The following is a 17,109-nucleotide window of genomic DNA, read 5'->3' as shown; positions in this document are numbered from 1 at the left end:
GCGTCTTTTAATGCTTATGCTCCGTTTCTGTATTGATGAGCGAGGTGGACTGAAGCGTGAGCCGGAAGGAGGTGTGCGTGTGAGCCTGAAGCTGGTGTGACCGGAACATCCAACTGGCTTCAATCAGCTGATGGACTCCAAAGGTCCGCGTAAAGACGAGGGAACACAAAGAACCATTTCACCATCGCAGGCGAGCGCTAAAATGTGCCCTTCAGCAAGGCAATTTGTTCCGGCTTTTATGAGAGCCCCAAGTAGATTACGACATTATAATTTATTGAGCTAATCGTATCAAGTCAGTATGAGTCACGAGTTGGAGGAAAATATGTATATAAAGCTCGGACACGTGTTCCAAAAAGCCAACACTGCTTGAGTTTAATACATTTATCACAACTTATAATAAATGATTTGCATTTTTGTTGGACAGTCAGAAGAGTTTCCACCTTAAATAGGTCAAAACGCAGAGTGAGAATAGATACTGTATTTCTCTCAATATGAAGATCTACTCTGTCTTTAAGCTCTCTATCACATTTATGTTTTCTTTAGACAGAGCCAGGTCAGCTGCCTCTGGGTTTCCTCTTTCATTTCTGCTTTTCAAATCAATTCCTAAAATGACTGGAGAGTTTCAGTGAGCCTTTCATTTCCCAATAGCGGTGCCTGTGGGACTTGTCAGCGTTTAGCTGCTGCAGCATGTTGCGGAGCAGCTGCCTTTACTCGCCCTCATCCCTAAATGTCATTTGATGGGAGTTAATAGATCTGGAAAATGTTCAACCAAATGTGCAAATAGATAATCGGCAGCAGCTGTTTGACACAAATCACGGCGCCATTATCGGCTTCCAGAGGCCTACTGTGCACCCGAGTGTGCTCGCTGTGTCTTCCAGTGTGCTGCGGTCTGACCTCACCCTGCAAATCACTGAAAGTGGGAAGCGGATGTAGTGACACGGAGGTTTGTGAATTTATCTCGCGCTAAATTTATAGATCGTAGAGGGACCCGGGTGATGGGGCGATGGGGAGAGTGCGTGTTTCAGGTTTCTCTTGCTTCCATTAGTCCCGTAATGTTTTCTGTCATCACCCTCATACTAAAGACGCCTAAATCTCCCATCAGAGCCAGACAATAACGAGTCTTTGACAATTTTAACATCTCTATCTCCGTTCTCCGACATCATTACCATCATCATTACCATCAGCCGCCCGAGTTCCCCCCTGCGCTGTCAGCGCCGGCGCTGAGTTCGCTCCAGAGAGAGTGTCCGGTTGCCCCCGCTCCCCTGCGTTTCTGCCCCGACCACAACAATACGGCAACAATATCTCTGTGTTCACCTGTTAGCGCCTGGCACCGCAGGCAAGACTCACCGGCGAGCCATCAGGCAAAGCCTCCGCTCCTCTCCGTCGGACGCCATGTGGAGCGCGCCTTCCTGTCACCAGACCCAGCGCACACAGAGGCACAATGACCCGCTTGCTGCTCACCTGTCACCACTTTCCCCCTGGCTCCAACAACCAGAGGATAAGTGAAAAGCACTTAAGCGATCATCGGCCCATCGGGTAATTACAAAAGGCTTCAAGCATCATCTGCCACATGAGGCATCTCTTAGACATTAATAAAGTACTGTCCTCAAAATAAACCTCTGTGGTGTCCAAGGTAACGCTGTTTTAGCACCTGAGGTTAGAAAACAGAGAAAATGAACGTGTGTTACAACAGTCAACAGGTCGCACCCCGACCTCTTTCACAGTTTGGCCCTGACCTTGAGTGGGTGCAGAGATAGTAGCGGCTCACATGACACCATGCGCCGACAGGGGGAAAAGATGAAGGCGCTAATCAAGTCTGACATGTTGTTGCAGTTCACTTCAAGCTCCGATCAGATAAGCAGAGACATCACTGTGAAGACTGCGGGCCCTGCACATCCTCCCAGGGAGGATCCCTGGTATGAGTGTCAGGACGGGGCAAGCTGGAGCCAAGCAAGCGTGCGTGTGCGTTGACTGGATTATTTTCAGCAATTAATTAAACACCCATCGTTTTATTTTACCCCGTCTATAAGCTGAACCTGGGTTTATTGTTAATATCAGCATGGAGGGGAAATGTTGGATCCCACGTGGGCTGACGTTGGGGCATACCGATGTCGGCAGGTCCACCCGGACGCAGGATAATGTTCTGTTATGCTTCACCAGGCGCCCCGGCTCTTTCAAAGACGGTAAACGTTCACCGCAAAAGTTCCCCCGCTGTGCGTTTCATAAATGTTTATGCCTCGCGACTCCCGCCCCCTTTACTCGCAGTTTGCTTAGGATGCCCTGCCAAGTTTCACGAAAGAGAAAGATTAAAGAGAATAAATAAATATACACAACCAGCCTCAACTTGTTTGATTTGAAAGGGAAACTCTTTGTGAAACCACAACTGACGCCTTTAAACAATCAACTTGACTCTGGGAAGAATCAGTGAGGTGTGTGTGTGTTTGCAGGAGGCTACTGGAGCGGCTGCCGTTACATCCTGGACTGACATTTATATATAGAGGACTGAGCCCACAAAGACTAATATGACTCTCTGATGTTTCCTCCAGTGCCACCAGCATCTTCACATTTTGGGTTTTAGTCAAATTCCTGATATTTGATAAACTGTCATGAAATATGTTGCATCATAATGACTTTGGTGACAGTTTAGCAAGTGATTGCTGGATCAAACATGTTATAAATAAAGAACTCTTAGGCTTGTTGGTATCATTCAACAAGCTGTTCCTTACATTTTGGCTCTAAAATGTATAATTAACCTAAATAACCTTAAGATGCCACTTGTAGCAGATGTAGTAAAGCCTGAAACGACTTCAACTGTTCTGCAGTAGATAGACGCCTCTGAACATAATATTGTATTCATTGGTGCTTAGAGAGCAGCAGCTCGTTCATTACGAAACAATGGAGGGGAAACAAAGCATCACAGACAGCCCCACATCCCTTTTCAGGCAGGACGACAGCGAGAGTAGTAATATTCACAGTAAGTAGAGGAGAATGTAATGTTGTCAGGCACTAAATTACAGTCATTGAAAGCCTGTATGGTTACCCAGCAATCTATCATTGTCACACAGGGAGGGAGGGGGGGGGGGGGGGAGCAGACAGGCGCCAGGCGCAGCAGGATCAAAGCAGAAATGTACCTCGGGGAGAAAGAAACAGTTAACTCCATTTAACCAATTGTCCTAGAGACAGATAGTGCTCTGCTGCAGGCTCTGCAGCGGCTCCCCGAAGACAGAGAAACTCTCACATATTGGGTTTCACCGAAAATGATTCGACCTGGTCCGAAGCGCTGCAGAACAAGACCTATTTGGACGGGCTTCTTCAACGGGCCTCTTCGGCATAAGTCGTGCTTTTACTGTGTCTCAAAGGAATCACGGACAATGAACACAATGGGATGAAATACAGCCAATACACAGCCATAGATAATTAGATTACTGGCCCCGAGATATAAATTTACAGTGATAATAACTCTTACAAGTATAAAACCTAGTGTAAATCACAGCCTGGATTGCCTTGCTGCTTTAATGAAACAGCAATAAACTACTGTCGACATATTCTCCAGCACAACAGGGAGTGACACTGTAGTTTTTGCAACACAATGGAAAACATTTTAAACTGGTAAATATTTGTTGGCCGAGTTTCCTGTGACACCTACAGCGTGTGGACAGTTATGCTGCGTAATACGAAGCAGCATTATTAAAAGTTTGGAACCATGTGTGTAAACATGTAAATCGGAATTCAGCTGAAATAATTTCATTTTTAATCCTGTTTCGGTTTTTTTAACCGAGGCATCATTATATTGACCATTAACTTCATCCACTTGGTTGTTTGGTAGTTTACAGATGTTTTTAGAGGAAGGATTTGGGCGCAGCGCTGGGAGTGAGGCACAGTTTGTTAGTGGAGTAACTCGTGAAATCGTCGCCGAACTGTCATTAGAAGCGACCAATCAGAGGCCGTTTGAATCGAGTCACGTGGCCTCCGCGCGGCGGCTCATAGGCGTGCGGGAAGATGAGAGGGCGACTTGTGGCATTTCGCAGGAGAGGCGAGTCTGCGCGTCAAAGCTGTGCAGCGTCGGCGGGACCTCGGCAATAACCGATTTCTGAGGGGAAACGCGGAAACAGCGACGGGGATCGTGGCAGAAAAGTAGTTTGTATGGCACCACAGTCGTGCGTGATGAATCCTGCGCGGGGATCGCCGCCCTCGGCTGCCACGGGGGAGACCTCACCTGAGAACCGAGCCGCTGCCGCCGTGGGACCCGAAAAGCTGGACCTGTCACCTGTCAGGAGGTGCACGGGCAGAAGCGTGGAGCTGCCCTTCAGCGTGGAGTCCCTCATAGCGGACAGGACGCCGGGGAGAAGCCTCCCCTCCCCGGACCCCGGGTCCCTCTGCGCACAGGCGGACGAGACGGAGTGCGCGTCACCGAGGGAACTTTATCGGTCCAAACCGGAGGCGTGTGACCACAGCGACAAAGAGACGAGCGCCTGGCTCCAGGCTCCTTACGCGTCCCCTCCAAGTGAGTGTAGACGTCACATTACGGTTCCTATGTGTTCCTATTGGGTTCTAATAAAACATATCGCAATTCGGCTAAGGGAGCTCGTCTAAAACTGCTTTGGAGACCTCTAAAGATGCGCTATAATACAAGAGTGTGTGTAGATAACACTAGTGGAATAACTGGATGCAAAATCCTTGAGGGATGATTAAACATGCAGATGTGAGGCACATATCTGCTACTAATTTTACGGTATGTTTTTTTCCCCAGTTTGGACATAATTCTCATTTTCCGTGCAACTAATGTGGCTTTTTCTAACTGCGCTTCCAGGACTCCCCAGCCCGGCGGCGTGCAACCTACGGAAACACAAGAACAACAGGAAACCCAGAACTCCCTTCACAACCTCGCAGCTGCTTGCTCTGGAGAGGAAGTTCCGACAGAAACAGTACCTCTCCATCGCGGAGAGAGCCGAGTTCTCCAGTTCCCTCAGCCTCACGGAGACGCAGGTCAAGATCTGGTTTCAGAACCGCAGAGCCAAGGCCAAGAGGCTGCAGGAGGCCGAGCTGGAGAAGCTCAAGCTGGCCACGAAGCCGCTGCTGCCGGCCTTCGCCTTCCCCTTCCCCCTGAGTGCCTCCATGGGCGCACCGTCAATGTACGGGGCCCTGAACGGACCGCGCCCCGCCGTACCTGTCCCCGGACTATTCAGTGGACCGTATGGGATGTACTACCTGTCTTCCTAACGCCCAGCCACCTTCGGACTGCGCTACAGGAAGCACCGCAAAAAACGCCCAAACCGCCTGAAACCTAAAGTGAAATCTGGGGTCAGATGTTTTTCGTTATTGAGGAATATTTAGTGGCGTAATGAAACGTATTTTTGTTACAAATGTGTTGGCAGGAAAATCCGGCATTAATTTAAAAATAAGTGGTTCATTTACGCGTAAGTGGAGCAAAAGTGTATGATTTTTTTTTTTGTCTTTTGTAAATGTTTCTACATTTTCTGTTGATGAGTAGTTAAAACCTGATGGTAAACTATTTCTTAACGTGGCCATTTTGTTCGTTTTGAATGCGCCCCCCACTGTTTTCTGGTGTTTCTTATATTGTAAAATGGTCAGTTAAAGCAAATATCTCTGTAGATTTCGGGTAAAGGTTTATTGCCCGAGATTATGTCGCGTTCAAAGACCTCCATGTTTGGGACTAGAGCAGTGACTTGTTGAATTTCCTCAGCGGCCTAAAAGAACGCTATTTACATGTTATGTCTAAATTCATCGTACACTCTGATCTTAAAACCTCATTGTAATTCATTGATCATATGTCACAGTCAGATTTCCTTTTGTGGACTGTAGGTGGCAAGACAATTCAGATTGATGTGTTTTAGGACATCAGAGTAAGCAGGTGGTGAAGCCATCTAGACTCGTAATATGCGGAGAACAGGCCATGAAGGGCTCACTAGTGCCTTTTAGCCACTGCTGTACTGAGCTTATGTCCATGAAAAAGATTCAAAATATTTCACCATGACATTTTAGTAAGCAGATGTTTAATTTTGCACAGGGACGTGGTGATTTAGTTTTCAGCATCTAGATAATTTTCAGTTTTGCATTTCAAAAGAATACAAAAACCATTTGTTTTGTTTTACGTCATTTTTTGTTTGTTGTTGTTGTTTTGGTGTTTGGAATAAGACACATTTTGCACAGTTGTTCAAAGACTTCTGATGAGTCAAAGACCAGCCACTTTCACTACAAAATGTAAATACATCTTCAGCTATTTTTGGAAACACTCAGATTTAAACATGACTGAACTTCTCATATCAGTCCTAATGTACAGTGTATTTCATATTTGAGAGTTTTGTACAATTATTAAAATATGTGATATAAACGCTGTCATTTACCTGTTTATTTTAATTTATAATCACCCAGCTTCCATGTCGCCTACATTAGGAACAACACTGCACCATTTCTTTTGAATTAAGCCAAGCCCTCCATCAGTGTGGCACAATGACCTTAGAAAAGGATCATAATAAAGTTTTTAAGAGTATGCTCTTGCTGAACACTGTCTGCTGACAGGCTAGAGGTCACATCAAGCACGAAAGGTGAGACTAAACCACAACCTGAATGTTTTTGCACAATAAAATTTATTTTATGTCAATGACACAAGACAGTTAATATATTTAATTACAAAAAGGGTCTTGAAATATAGCTCTTTAAAAACAACACGCAGAAAGCTCATTTGAGGGTTTCATTTCCTTCGTCCACGGCGTCCTCTGAAGCCTCGGACAGAACCGTGACCAAAGCAAACCGTTGTAGGAACTCTAGGGGACGAGAACATGGCTGTTGCTTAAAAAGCATTTCATTAAGATTTACCTTTACAACGCAAAGTTGTTCCACTGATTAACTGGCAAATTACCTTACGGTAAACAAATGGCTGTGGAGTTAACCATGAAATATCTTTTGGAATGGGGCTTTTACTACAGCTTGGACTAACCTGTAGGAGTATCGTGGTTTTTGTGGCTCCATGCCTGTGCACCCGTGCGCTGCAGCACTAACATCTGCAGGCTCCCCAGCAGAGGCACATTGTCCCATGTGAGCGACGTCTTCCTCTGACACATGCATCTCCATGGATTCCTCTTTCTCAGGCTGGTCGGTAAGCACCTCACACAAAACTTCACACACACCCTCAGACTTACACACATCAGGAACTACCTCCATAGCTGCATCTTTATGCAGTTGCTTCTTTGTCTCTCGTCCGCTATACAGAGAAATACACAAACAAGGTTATTAAACATAGTGTAATAATTCAACATTTATTTAAGCCAGTTTAGTGTTTGGGTACAAAAGACAAAAGTATTGCTTTTATCATGTTAATAATTAAATAATAAGTTCAAGTTAATATATAAATAATAACACTTTATCTCTTCTGTAAGAATATGTCACTGTCAGCTTTCGTATCCAGAGGCATAAATCTTGTTTACTATAACATGGACAGTGTTGAACTGAAATGTTTCTACTGACATTTTGTTGCCACCTAGTGGAAAACACATGTCAAGACAATGTCCTACCCTTTGTCCTTCCTGCTTTTGTCAAATCTGAAGTCCGGGGGATATTTATGAATTCCTATTAGATGCGCTTTTCTGTCTTTACTAGTCCTGAACTTTTGTCCACAGCCTTCCACCAAACACTGGTACTGAAAAACATGAATGAACGGTCATAGGATTCACAGTAATTGAACAGGGTGTCAAATATCCCAGATAACACACAGAGTGTAAACTTAACTTTAAATTGCCCACTATGTTTTGTTTGATGTTTTGATTGTATTTTACTTACCATGTCTTGATTCTGGGCAAGGATTGTGAAGAGAGAATCGTGCCACTCCTGAATGTGAATGTCCAGGAGCCGGGCACTCGGCAGCGAACGGCGACAGGAGGAACACACATGTCTGTGCAGGGAGTTGTAGTGATGTTCATACTCTTCCAACGAACTGAACACTGCGCTGCAGCCAGAGATGTGACAGGCAAACTCTGCCACGCTGAGAAGGGACACGAGAACATCTGTCATTGGGTCATTGACTTTCTCTAGCTACTGAGAGAAGAAATAAAGGCATTAGTAACCCACAGAAGACATGTACCGCTAATTATGGTTCTGAGCATAAGTAAAAAGTTTAATTCATAAATAAAGTTTTAAATGGTTCCTATAATAGTCATGCAATCCACAGAAAGTAACTGTAAATAAATTTGCATGTGACGTCTATTTTTATACCTGAGTGCTGGTTTATCGTCTTTATCGGAGGTGTAGAGGTCTTGTAGATACATGTGTCTGTGAATGTCCCCGTCCTGTGAACAGACACGGTCCAGTATGTCATTCTGGGGGTCAGTTGGCTGGAGGGACTGTGCGAGCAACATTCAGCGCTGTGTTACCTCAAACATCTCGTGGTCCTTGTGCAGGTGGATGAGCTGCGGGGTGAAGCTGAACGGGTTTCTATCTCCAGACTCACTCGGCCTCAGCTGCTGGGGGTTTTCTATTGGACACTGGTCATAACGGGCATTTCCTAAAAGCTGTCGCACTTGAGGCTGCTGCATTCTGTCCAGACAGTACCGAACTATCGTGACAGTGCTGCTCTCCGAGTTCAAACACAGTACATGCAGCGAAAGGCGCTCTTTGTTTTGGTTGTCATTGTCGCAGATTATTGACGTCATCGGTTGTAGACGCACTAAATGGCTCGACACCGCCACCAACTGGTCAGAGGTATAGCAGTATAAAAATTGTGTTTGGTTTCCATTAATAAATTGTTAAGCAATTATTAGTAAGGACCTTTATATCCATTCATCTTTAAGAACCAGTAATGAGGATGTTTTATCCAAGTGTCTGCACTAAGTAACACAAATAGCTTTGGTAGCAGAAAGATGTTTGTGGCAACAGTTTTGTAATAAAACAGTTTGCCATTAGTCAGACAAAAACCTGATAAAAGCTCAAAGTGGCCACAAATATGCCAGCAATGGCATCTGTTTCTTGTGCTATTTAATATCTATTAATATCATTTATGACTGAGGGAAAAACACTTTTGTTCCACCAAGTTTCCTGTGTTGAAATTTTAAAGTCTATTCTGCTTAAGGGCCGCTGTTCGTTCATTTTGTTCTTGTAAGCCTGTTACTGTGAAGCTCTTTTAACATCTGCCCCTGAAATGTGATCTGGCCTGTATGACACCCACTGTTTATTTGACAGCCTGGCTTGGTTGCACCAGAACCCTATTCAAAACATCAAATATAATTAACTATTAAATAACGTATTCTTAATTAAGCAGGCCTCTAGTAACGTACGAATGTAGAACCATGTACTTTAATTTTTTGGTCAGTAGATGGCGACACGAGGTTTTACTGTCACGGTGAATATTACATTGTTAGTACATTGCCTTGTTCAAAAAACAACTTGTCCAAAATTCTGAGGCTGTTTGTAAAAGAATAAACATCAACATGCAGCTGCACTCAGTGTTACAGCTCTCTCCATATGGACACATGTATATCAGAGACAGCTGTAAATAGTTAAATGTGGAGGAAACATATTTTTAAAAACGTTTATAAGAAAAGCGATTTCGTTCCATTTAAACTCAAGCTCGGCAGCGTGTAACCATGAAGTATTGTCATTGGACTATAAACTCTGAACATTTCTTCTGTTAGTTTTTACGAGCTCGGATTGTGACTAATGTGGTTGCTCAGCCTCAAACGGTAATTTATAGGATATTACACAGCGGAGGGGCGGAGAACCGAGGACCCTCGCATTTCTCTGTGGCCGCTGAGCGCACAATGACAGAGTTCTTCCGTTAGAGCAACATGCTTTATTCTGGATATTTTATATGGATTATCTTGTCCTCGTGGGGTACGACGCCTTTTTCTTTCTTTCTTTCTTTCTTTCTTTCTTTCTTTCTTTCTTTCTTTCTTTCTTTCTTTCTTTCTTTCCTCTCATACATTGTCCTACTTTCAGGAACAATTGGGGACAGTGTGAGGACTCTACCTCATGTGATGAAGTACCAAACAGTGCTACCTCAGAAGCTGAAGGATCAATCACTCATTAATGACGATTCTAAACACCAGGTAACGATTTTTTCATTTTAAAATCTTTCTGGCATTTTGGAGAATTAACTGCACTTCGTTCATCTTCTGTGTTTGTAGATGTACCCTGATGTTGTCCAGTATTCTCTGACAATTGGAGAGAAAAACTACACACTACATTTAGAAAGGAACAAGTAAGACATCAGTTTACAAAACAGTGTTAATGTTGTGTTTTCTCTGTCAGTCAATGTTATTGATGTGAAAACTGTTTTTTTCAGAGATCTTGTCTGGAAAAACTTTTCTGTCACTCAATATTCCGCTCAGGGCACCGAAGTTACAACTAGTTCAGATCTTGGAGTAAGTAATTTAAAACAGTTTTACTATAATATTTCTAATATTAATCTTTCTATCATATGAGGTTGAGTCTATAAGAAACATATGATTGTATTTTAACCATTGGGTGTCATCATCTTAAGGTTTCACATGATTTGTTGTAATTATGTGTTAAAATGAGATGTGGATGATGCGGTACAGGATTTCCTCTGCCAGTTGTAGAAATAGCTTTGTTTAAATTAGTTCCTTTTCTTGTTTTGTCTTTTTTGTCTTATTTGAGTCTAAAACAGTCATAGCCTGGAACTGTCAAATAGAGTTTTACAAGGTTTTGTATTGATGAACCAGGGATCATCTGCATTTTCATCATTATCATTATCATTGTCATCATCATGTTCATCATCATCATCATCATCATCATCATTATCTGCAAAATCTGTTATGGGGACATTCCACAGAACATTTACGCAATTGAAGATCCTCCTTCTTATGTCCAAGTAGCAGAAATCACGTTATACTTCAAGCCTTTCATTCATTTCTCAATCACACAGTTCGTCATTAAGGGAAGTGACATTAAACACTCAAAGATGAAATGACATATAAGGTCATTTCTTCTGATAGTTAGATACAACACAGCAGACCTTAATCTAACACTGGGCTCAGGTTTTATACTTAAACATTTAACAGGTTGTGGAAAACTAAAGTTCAAACGTCTCCTCTTGATTATTGGTTAGGTTGACTGCTACTATCATGGACACGTAGTGGGAGTGCAAGACTCCTCTGCCAGCGTGGGACTGTGCTCAGGAATAAAGTGAGTAATGCTGCAATGATTTCATCCTTTATCCTAATTACAAAAAGCTAATTGTTTCAGTGAACAGAACACAAAAGTTCCCCTTGCTGTGAAGCCTCCTGCTGTGACACATGACTACCGTGGCTAATCCAAAGAGACAGTCAGTCCCTCAGAATCCATTTCCTCCATTAGGACTAAATGTAGTGCAGACTCTGATTACAGCTGTCGTCTAGCTGTAATAAAACATGTTCAAGTGGATAAGAAAGATGATTTGCCTTTGTTCCCTGACGTTCCTCCTTTTGTCCTACAGGGGATTTGTGCACGTGCACGACCAGACGTACCTCATCGAACCTTTGGCCGAGGCCGAGCAGGCGCATGAAGTGCTCAGTGATGAGGGTCTGCATGCTGTTTACAACTACAACCACCTGAGGAGGAAGAGGAGCTCCTGTTCCCATGGAAACACGACCACCTTCTATGATCATGGAGCTCGTCCGTCTGGAATGTTCCAGCTCAGCAGTCTGGTAAAGGCGCACAGTGTGGACACATGCTACACACTAGGGTCTGGAGCCTGTAGCTGATTATAGCAGAGGCTGTATTAAACATCATCAGTCAAATAACACTATATCTCGTCTGTTGCGTTATGCAGAAGAGCAGAGCCCACATAGCAGGCCATGCAGTAAAACCCAGGACAGTGGAGCTGGTCCTGGTGGTCGACCAAACAGAGGTTTGATCTATTGTCCCATCTCTGACAAATCTGTTCTTTTAGATGCAGCCTATGACTATATGGTACATCTCAGGTGATGCCAATTACATTCATCTTTTTTTCAGTACAAGAAATTTGGCAGTAAGAAGACAATGGCAGCCAGACTCCTTGAAGTAGCAAACCATGTGGACAAGGTACTTTTGTTATTGCAGAAATCTCAATTATGCTCTAAAATGGCATCCTAGAGTTCAAATGAGCATTTATATCATATATTTAATGTTTCAACACAATTTTCCAGTAGCTGGGTCTATTTTCATTGGCTTAGATTCTTCATGCAGCGCTTCATCAGATTTTACTTTCATAAATGTGAGAACTCCGTCTTGATACTACTTGTTCTTCACTGGCTGGAATCTAACCAGTGAAGGGAAGGAAAAGTTCTCACTCGGAGAAAATCTAACTTTAACTGTGAATCTTCGCACCTAAGCTGAAAATGTTCACACATATCGCACAATTCCCTTTTCATACTCTGGACGAGTAGGAACGATACAAATGGATAATCAAGGCAGCACTAGACACCACAGTGGTTTCCTGTTACAACGTGGCATGTTTGTAGCGCTTGGGCTCCTTCACATTCAAAAATAGTGCAGTGCAGAATGTACTCGACAGTAAATTCGGTTTGAGGCTAATTGCTCCGTTTGTGCCGCCACGCCGACCTGCGCCAGCTGTACCGTCCCGTGGGCGTCCGCGTGATGCTGGTCGGTCTGGATATCTGGTCCTACAGAGATCAGATAGACGTCAGCACCAATCCTGAGCTCACGCTCGGGCGGTTCCTCGAGTGGCGCCAGCGCAGCCTCCTGCCGAGGACCAAGCATGACAATGCACAGTTCATCACGTAAGATGCAGCCACGGCTTCGCGCTAAATGAAAGCAGACCTGCTGTGTCTTAAGCTGTCAGAACTAAAGGGTTTATCCCCTTTCCCATTCAGAGGTGTGGATTTCGATGGTTCCACCGTCGGCTTGGCGAACACCAATGCGATGTGCACCTCTAACTCTGGAGCTGTCAATGAGGTGACTGCACTCTTTTGTTTAATAAGTGCAGTACACGCATGTAAAAGTGAAGACTCAACCATTATCTGTTCTTAACAGGACCATAACTCCAACCCAATAGGAGTAGCCTCCACCATTGCACACGAGATGGGCCACAACCTGGGGTTGTCCCATGACACTGAAAACTGTGTGTGTGGCTCCCTCATGTCCAAAAAGGGCTGCATCATGGCCGAGAGTGTCGGGTACACGCTGCGTCCACATGCAAATGACTGTAGCTCTCCAAAAAATTAAAAAGTAAAATGAATTCTTGTTTTCTTGCTTCCAGCCTTGTGTATCCACAGCAGTTCAGCAGCTGCAGCCAGCAGCAGCTCAGCAGGTTCCTGGAGGAGGTGAACCCGGCCTGTCTGCTCAACCTCCCGTCCACCGATCGCGTCTACGGGGGGCCGGTGTGCGGAAACGCCTTCCTGGAGCCCGGGGAGGAGTGCGACTGCGGAACCGCCGAGGTCTGTTCACGCAAAGGGAGGCGTAGACACAGTGCAGCGGTTTGTGACGCTTTCAAACTACCTGGGTTTGCCCCGCAGGAATGCAAGAACGCCTGCTGCAACGCCACCACCTGCAGACTCAACGCCGGGGCCCAGTGTGCAGAGGGAGCGTGCTGCCACAACTGCCAAGTAAGTAATAGTCACTGTCTCATGGCTGCATGAGTGAAGTCACACCGGCGCTAATTGTGTTACCATAAAGCTAGACACTGTCTGGCTGCGCCATCTGGCTGGTTATATCCGAGTGTACGTATTTAAGCAGTGGGTACACACCATCTGTGTTTCTCTCCACAATCGCAGCTGAAACCAACGGGCAGTGTCTGCCGAGCGAAGGCAGGAGACTGCGACCTGGCAGAACACTGCACTGGCTTCTCCGCTTCCTGTCCTGCTGATGCCTACACGCAGAACGGCCTGCAGTGCAACCGCGGGAAGGGCTACTGCTACAACGGGCGGTGTCCTTCGCGGCAGGAGCACTGCAAGAGGCTGTGGGGACCTGGTAAGCAGCAGCAGGGTGGACGGCGTGGATGAGCTGTGGCGTCAGCGCGATCACCAGCCTGCAGCCATTTTGTTTGTTCTGGTTGTGTTTAGATGCGGAGGTCGCTGCCGACGCTTGTTTCTACCTGCATGGAAACTGCAGGAGGGCGCCGTTTAACCAGAGGTGCCTGAGCAGGTGTGTGAACAGCAGCGTGATAGAGGACGGCCCTGTTGGGTGTTGGACCCGTGGTGACATGGTCTGTGTTACAGTGAACAGGCCTGCGGGAAGCTGTTCTGCTCTGGAGGCTGGGAGTTCCCCGTGACATCCAGGAAGTCCTTCTACAAAACAGGAAATGGAGACATATGCAATGAGGCAACCATGAACCCTGACGACGACTACCCTGCAGATTTGGGCATGGTGCCTACTGGGACCAAGTGTGGCAACAACATGGTGAGAAACGCAACACGGTGGGTGAGGAGCTCCACGGGCTGCAATCAACGCTCCCAACGTCCTCACTCGATCTTCTCGACCCTTTCAGGTGTGCTACGATCAGCGGTGCCAGGACATCAACGGCGTTAAAACGTACGGAACCAGGGACTGCTCCGCCATGTGCAACGGCCACGGGGTAAGAGGCGTGCTAGCGTCACATGCACGGCGCTAACATGATCAGCTACGGAACAACTGAAGCAGGGTGTGTGATCTCCGGCAGGTGTGTGACCACGAGCGCAAGTGTCACTGCGACCCCGGCTGGGCGCCGCCCTTCTGCGACGTGCAGCACTCGGAGCTGCCTGAAGGTACGGCCCCCGTTCGCACCGATGACCTTTGACCTTCTCGGAGCTGCGCTTTACCCGTGACAGCGGTCGTTCTTTTTCTCTGAGGATGCATTCATTCGCTGGAATAGATCACCCGTAGAATCAAACAACGATGCTCTGTTCTGACGAAGACGGGCTCCGATCAGATGGAATTCCCCCCCGTTAGTCTGTGCAAATGCAGTTACCCTGTTACAGTGACGCTTGCTTCCTGTCCGACTGACGCAGGCTGTGTGTGTCTGTTCAGAGGCAGGTCTGGTGTTCGCCGTGTCAGTGGCGGGCGGCACACTCCTCCTTCTGCTCCTGGTTATTGGCGGTTTGATCCTCTACGTCCGAAAACGCCGACCTGCAAAGAGGTACGGAGGAAGTGTCTCACCTGACCCTTAAATCGCTGCTGCATCTTCACCAAGTCATATCTTCAAATCTGGTCCACCTTTAATTGTATTTCCTGTGCACATGTCTCTATAGATGTTTCCCATCTACCTCAGGACAATTCAACCCCGTGTTTCGCTCAAGCAGCACCCGAGGCAGCCCTCGAATTGGAACCGCACACATCAGCCAGCCTACGTTCGTGGAGTCTTCAGCCACTCAAGCCTGCAAACCTCTGTTCTCTACTGCTGCCACGCCGCAAAGCGGAGCACTGAAGCCCAGCAGAGCCGCTCCAGAGGTGCGCTGAGAGTCATGGCTGTTGTACCAGGACTGGCTCAGTCTTAGGTTGGAGCCCTGGTTTAAAGGCTGAAATAATAATTCGACCTTTGCTTCATTGCAGCCACCAAGGAACACGCGGACTGTACCTGTAACTCAGCCTAGAAAGGCTCCAGAGGTAATCTGCAGTCTAAGAATTCACTGTGTCGTTAGCCAACTGCATTACACCCAGTGACAAGGCATCTTTCTCCAGGTTGTAAAGCCATTCATGCAACCAGCAGCTGTTTCCAGCAAGCCAGTCTACAGAGAGGTAAGCGTGAAACGACCTTTGCCAGTCTGGCCTAATTTCTTCTTTAGGTTCTAACTGTTTGCCTCCTCCAGGGTAAACCGCTACCTCCATCCAGACCTCTACCACCGCTTGCAACAAAGCCAGTAAGCGACGGCACAAGCAGCCGCAGATTTCACTTAGTTGCATTGCCGCTTTTAACTGTTCGTGCCTTTATTTTGAAAGACCCTTTCCAACACGTGCCAAGCAAAGGTGACCAAACCAAAGCCTCTGATGCCTCCAGCGAAGCCAAAGCCGTCTGCAGCGTCGTCTCCACTGCCACACACTCAGCTGGTAGGTCTGCAGACCGCAGTCACACAGACTTTCCCGAGTCCCTGGCATCCGAGCATTCCTCATGTTATTTAGGGCATTCACGTTTATAAAGGCGTCTGTGGTTTCGGGCATTGGGCCGACTCAGCGGTGTAATGAGCAAGCGCCGGCTCGCTGTGAGTGAGTCAGTGAGCACACAGGCCCGTCTCAGCCACCGCGGAGACGCACATCTTATAAATAATGAAGAGGAATCTAGAAACAGTTTGCAGTTGTGCTCAGAGGAGCTCATGTAACGCACGTTTGATGGCGGCGTTTGTTTTCGCAGCTTGCAGGGAGGAGGGCCCTGATGCCCCCCACCAGGCCCAGATGACAGGGGAAACAGCGCAGCCAATGAACGCCGGGATCCTCTCGCGGGGAGGACGACGCCTTCGTCCCACCCAAAGGCCGGGAAAATCCACTCAGGGGACGCTCGTCTGTGTTAGGGTGGAATCTGCCTTCGACAGAGCTTTCCAGGCATCTCTGCGCCACTGAAGATTATCGCTGTCTGTGCTTTGCCTTTATAAGCCTTGGGGTCGCGATGGAAACCTGAAGCCATGATTAACAGACTGAACCTCTGTTTCTTTTTTTGATTGTTTTTATTTAAGGGAAATGTCTGCCTTGATTCTGTCATATGTGAAAACCCTGAGAACCACAGTGCACTTTTGCTATTGTTTAGTTCATTGTCACTGTTTTCTCACATGGTTTCGGTACTGCTTTTTAAAATTTTGTTCTTTTAAAGTGTGGCACCAATATTGGCACTTTAAAGTTATTATTATTATTATTATTATTATTATTATTATGTTTAGGGATTTTTTTTATCTATTATGTTTTATTTTTTGTACACGTTTCCTTGACTTTATGTGCCTGATTATCACAAGCAGTTGTGCTTTGTGTGTTTACTTATTATGATAATTGCAGTTTCACAAGGGAATCAATAACCTATTGCATATTCTATGCAGCGGACATGATCACAGCCTTTCGCTGATTTCCGTCGTACAGTGACTCCGACTTGACTTGACGTGTAAACTTCAATCAACATGTATTTAAACTGTTCCTTATTTATTGGGATCCTCCCGATCTCTGTACGATGGAGCCTTTAATAAAGCCCAAGCTGACGCTCAG

The 17,109-nt window shown here is 46.0% G+C and overlaps 3 protein-coding genes across 4 annotated transcripts; 2 read left to right on the top strand and 1 right to left on the bottom strand.

Moving 5' to 3' along the window:
- The first annotated feature begins 3,996 nt into the window (after nucleotides 1-3,996).
- On the top strand, nucleotides 3,997-5,841 carry msx3 (muscle segment homeobox 3). The gene is made up of 2 exons (XM_029126905.3): nucleotides 3,997-4,504; nucleotides 4,811-5,841. The coding sequence occupies exons 1-2, from the start codon at nucleotides 4,144-4,146 to the stop codon at nucleotides 5,218-5,220; spliced, it is 771 nt and encodes a 256-aa protein (XP_028982738.1). The 5' UTR covers nucleotides 3,997-4,143; the 3' UTR covers nucleotides 5,221-5,841.
- Nucleotides 5,842-6,589: 748 nt separating this feature from the next.
- Nucleotides 6,590-8,681, bottom strand: znf511 (zinc finger protein 511). The gene is made up of 6 exons (XM_029126889.3): nucleotides 8,388-8,681; nucleotides 8,230-8,303; nucleotides 7,798-7,999; nucleotides 7,533-7,657; nucleotides 6,959-7,222; nucleotides 6,590-6,785 (listed from the first exon to the last, which is right to left on the bottom strand). Exons 1-6 carry the CDS (start codon nucleotides 8,664-8,666, stop codon nucleotides 6,713-6,715), a joined length of 1,017 nt encoding a protein of 338 aa, XP_028982722.1. The 5' UTR covers nucleotides 8,667-8,681; the 3' UTR covers nucleotides 6,590-6,712.
- A 672-nt stretch (nucleotides 8,682-9,353) lies between these two features.
- On the top strand, nucleotides 9,354-17,108 carry adam8a (ADAM metallopeptidase domain 8a). Of its 2 annotated transcripts, XM_029175985.3 has the most exons (25): nucleotides 9,355-9,843; nucleotides 9,949-10,058; nucleotides 10,137-10,210; nucleotides 10,295-10,373; nucleotides 11,081-11,157; nucleotides 11,447-11,657; nucleotides 11,783-11,860; nucleotides 11,965-12,033; nucleotides 12,562-12,731; nucleotides 12,825-12,906; nucleotides 12,985-13,127; nucleotides 13,211-13,388; nucleotides 13,467-13,556; nucleotides 13,725-13,920; nucleotides 14,013-14,094; nucleotides 14,169-14,349; nucleotides 14,438-14,524; nucleotides 14,609-14,693; nucleotides 14,956-15,064; nucleotides 15,177-15,375; nucleotides 15,478-15,531; nucleotides 15,607-15,663; nucleotides 15,735-15,785; nucleotides 15,865-15,972; nucleotides 16,274-17,108. In XM_029175985.3, exons 1-25 carry the CDS (start codon nucleotides 9,798-9,800, stop codon nucleotides 16,316-16,318), a joined length of 2,661 nt encoding a protein of 886 aa, XP_029031818.1. In that variant the 5' UTR covers nucleotides 9,355-9,797; the 3' UTR covers nucleotides 16,319-17,108. The 2 variants fall into 2 exon arrangements, with proteins under 2 accessions (XP_029031817.1, XP_029031818.1); XM_029175984.3 differs by having other exon boundaries at nucleotides 9,354-10,058.
- The last annotated feature ends 1 nt before the right edge of the window (nucleotide 17,109 follows it).

The sequence above is a fragment of the Betta splendens genome, chromosome 15, assembly GCF_900634795.4.
Source record: "Betta splendens chromosome 15, fBetSpl5.4, whole genome shotgun sequence".
NCBI classification, from domain to species: domain Eukaryota; kingdom Metazoa; phylum Chordata; class Actinopteri; order Anabantiformes; family Osphronemidae; genus Betta; species Betta splendens.
This window is presented reverse-complemented; position numbering and strand designations above follow the sequence as displayed.

What these genes read in the sequence shown, in the direction of transcription:
- msx3 (XM_029126905.3), top strand. Translation starts at nt 4,144, where the DNA reads ATGGCACCACAGTCGTGCGTGATGAATCCTGCGCGGGGATCGCCGCCC. An exon ending in TCCTTACGCGTCCCCTCCAA is followed by an intron (nt 4,505 to 4,810) that starts GTGAGTGTAGAC and finishes CTGCGCTTCCAG; the next exon opens with GACTCCCCAGCCCGGCGGCG.
- znf511 (XM_029126889.3), bottom strand. Translation starts at nt 8,666, where the DNA reads ATGACGTCAATAATCTGCGACAATGACAACCAAAACAAAGAGCGCCTT. An exon ending in AGGACCACGAGATGTTTGAG is followed by an intron (nt 8,304 to 8,387) that starts GTAACACAGCGC and finishes GTCTGTTCACAG; the next exon opens with GACGGGGACATTCACAGACA. An exon ending in GACGATAAACCAGCACTCAG is followed by an intron (nt 8,000 to 8,229) that starts GTATAAAAATAG and finishes GTCCCTTCTCAG; the next exon opens with CGTGGCAGAGTTTGCCTGTC.
- adam8a (XM_029175984.3), top strand. Translation starts at nt 9,798, where the DNA reads ATGCTTTATTCTGGATATTTTATATGGATTATCTTGTCCTCGTGGGGT. An exon ending in GGACTGTGCTCAGGAATAAA is followed by an intron (nt 11,158 to 11,446) that starts GTGAGTAATGCT and finishes TTTGTCCTACAG; the next exon opens with GGGATTTGTGCACGTGCACG. An exon ending in GCAAGCCAGTCTACAGAGAG is followed by an intron (nt 15,664 to 15,734) that starts GTAAGCGTGAAA and finishes TGCCTCCTCCAG; the next exon opens with GGTAAACCGCTACCTCCATC.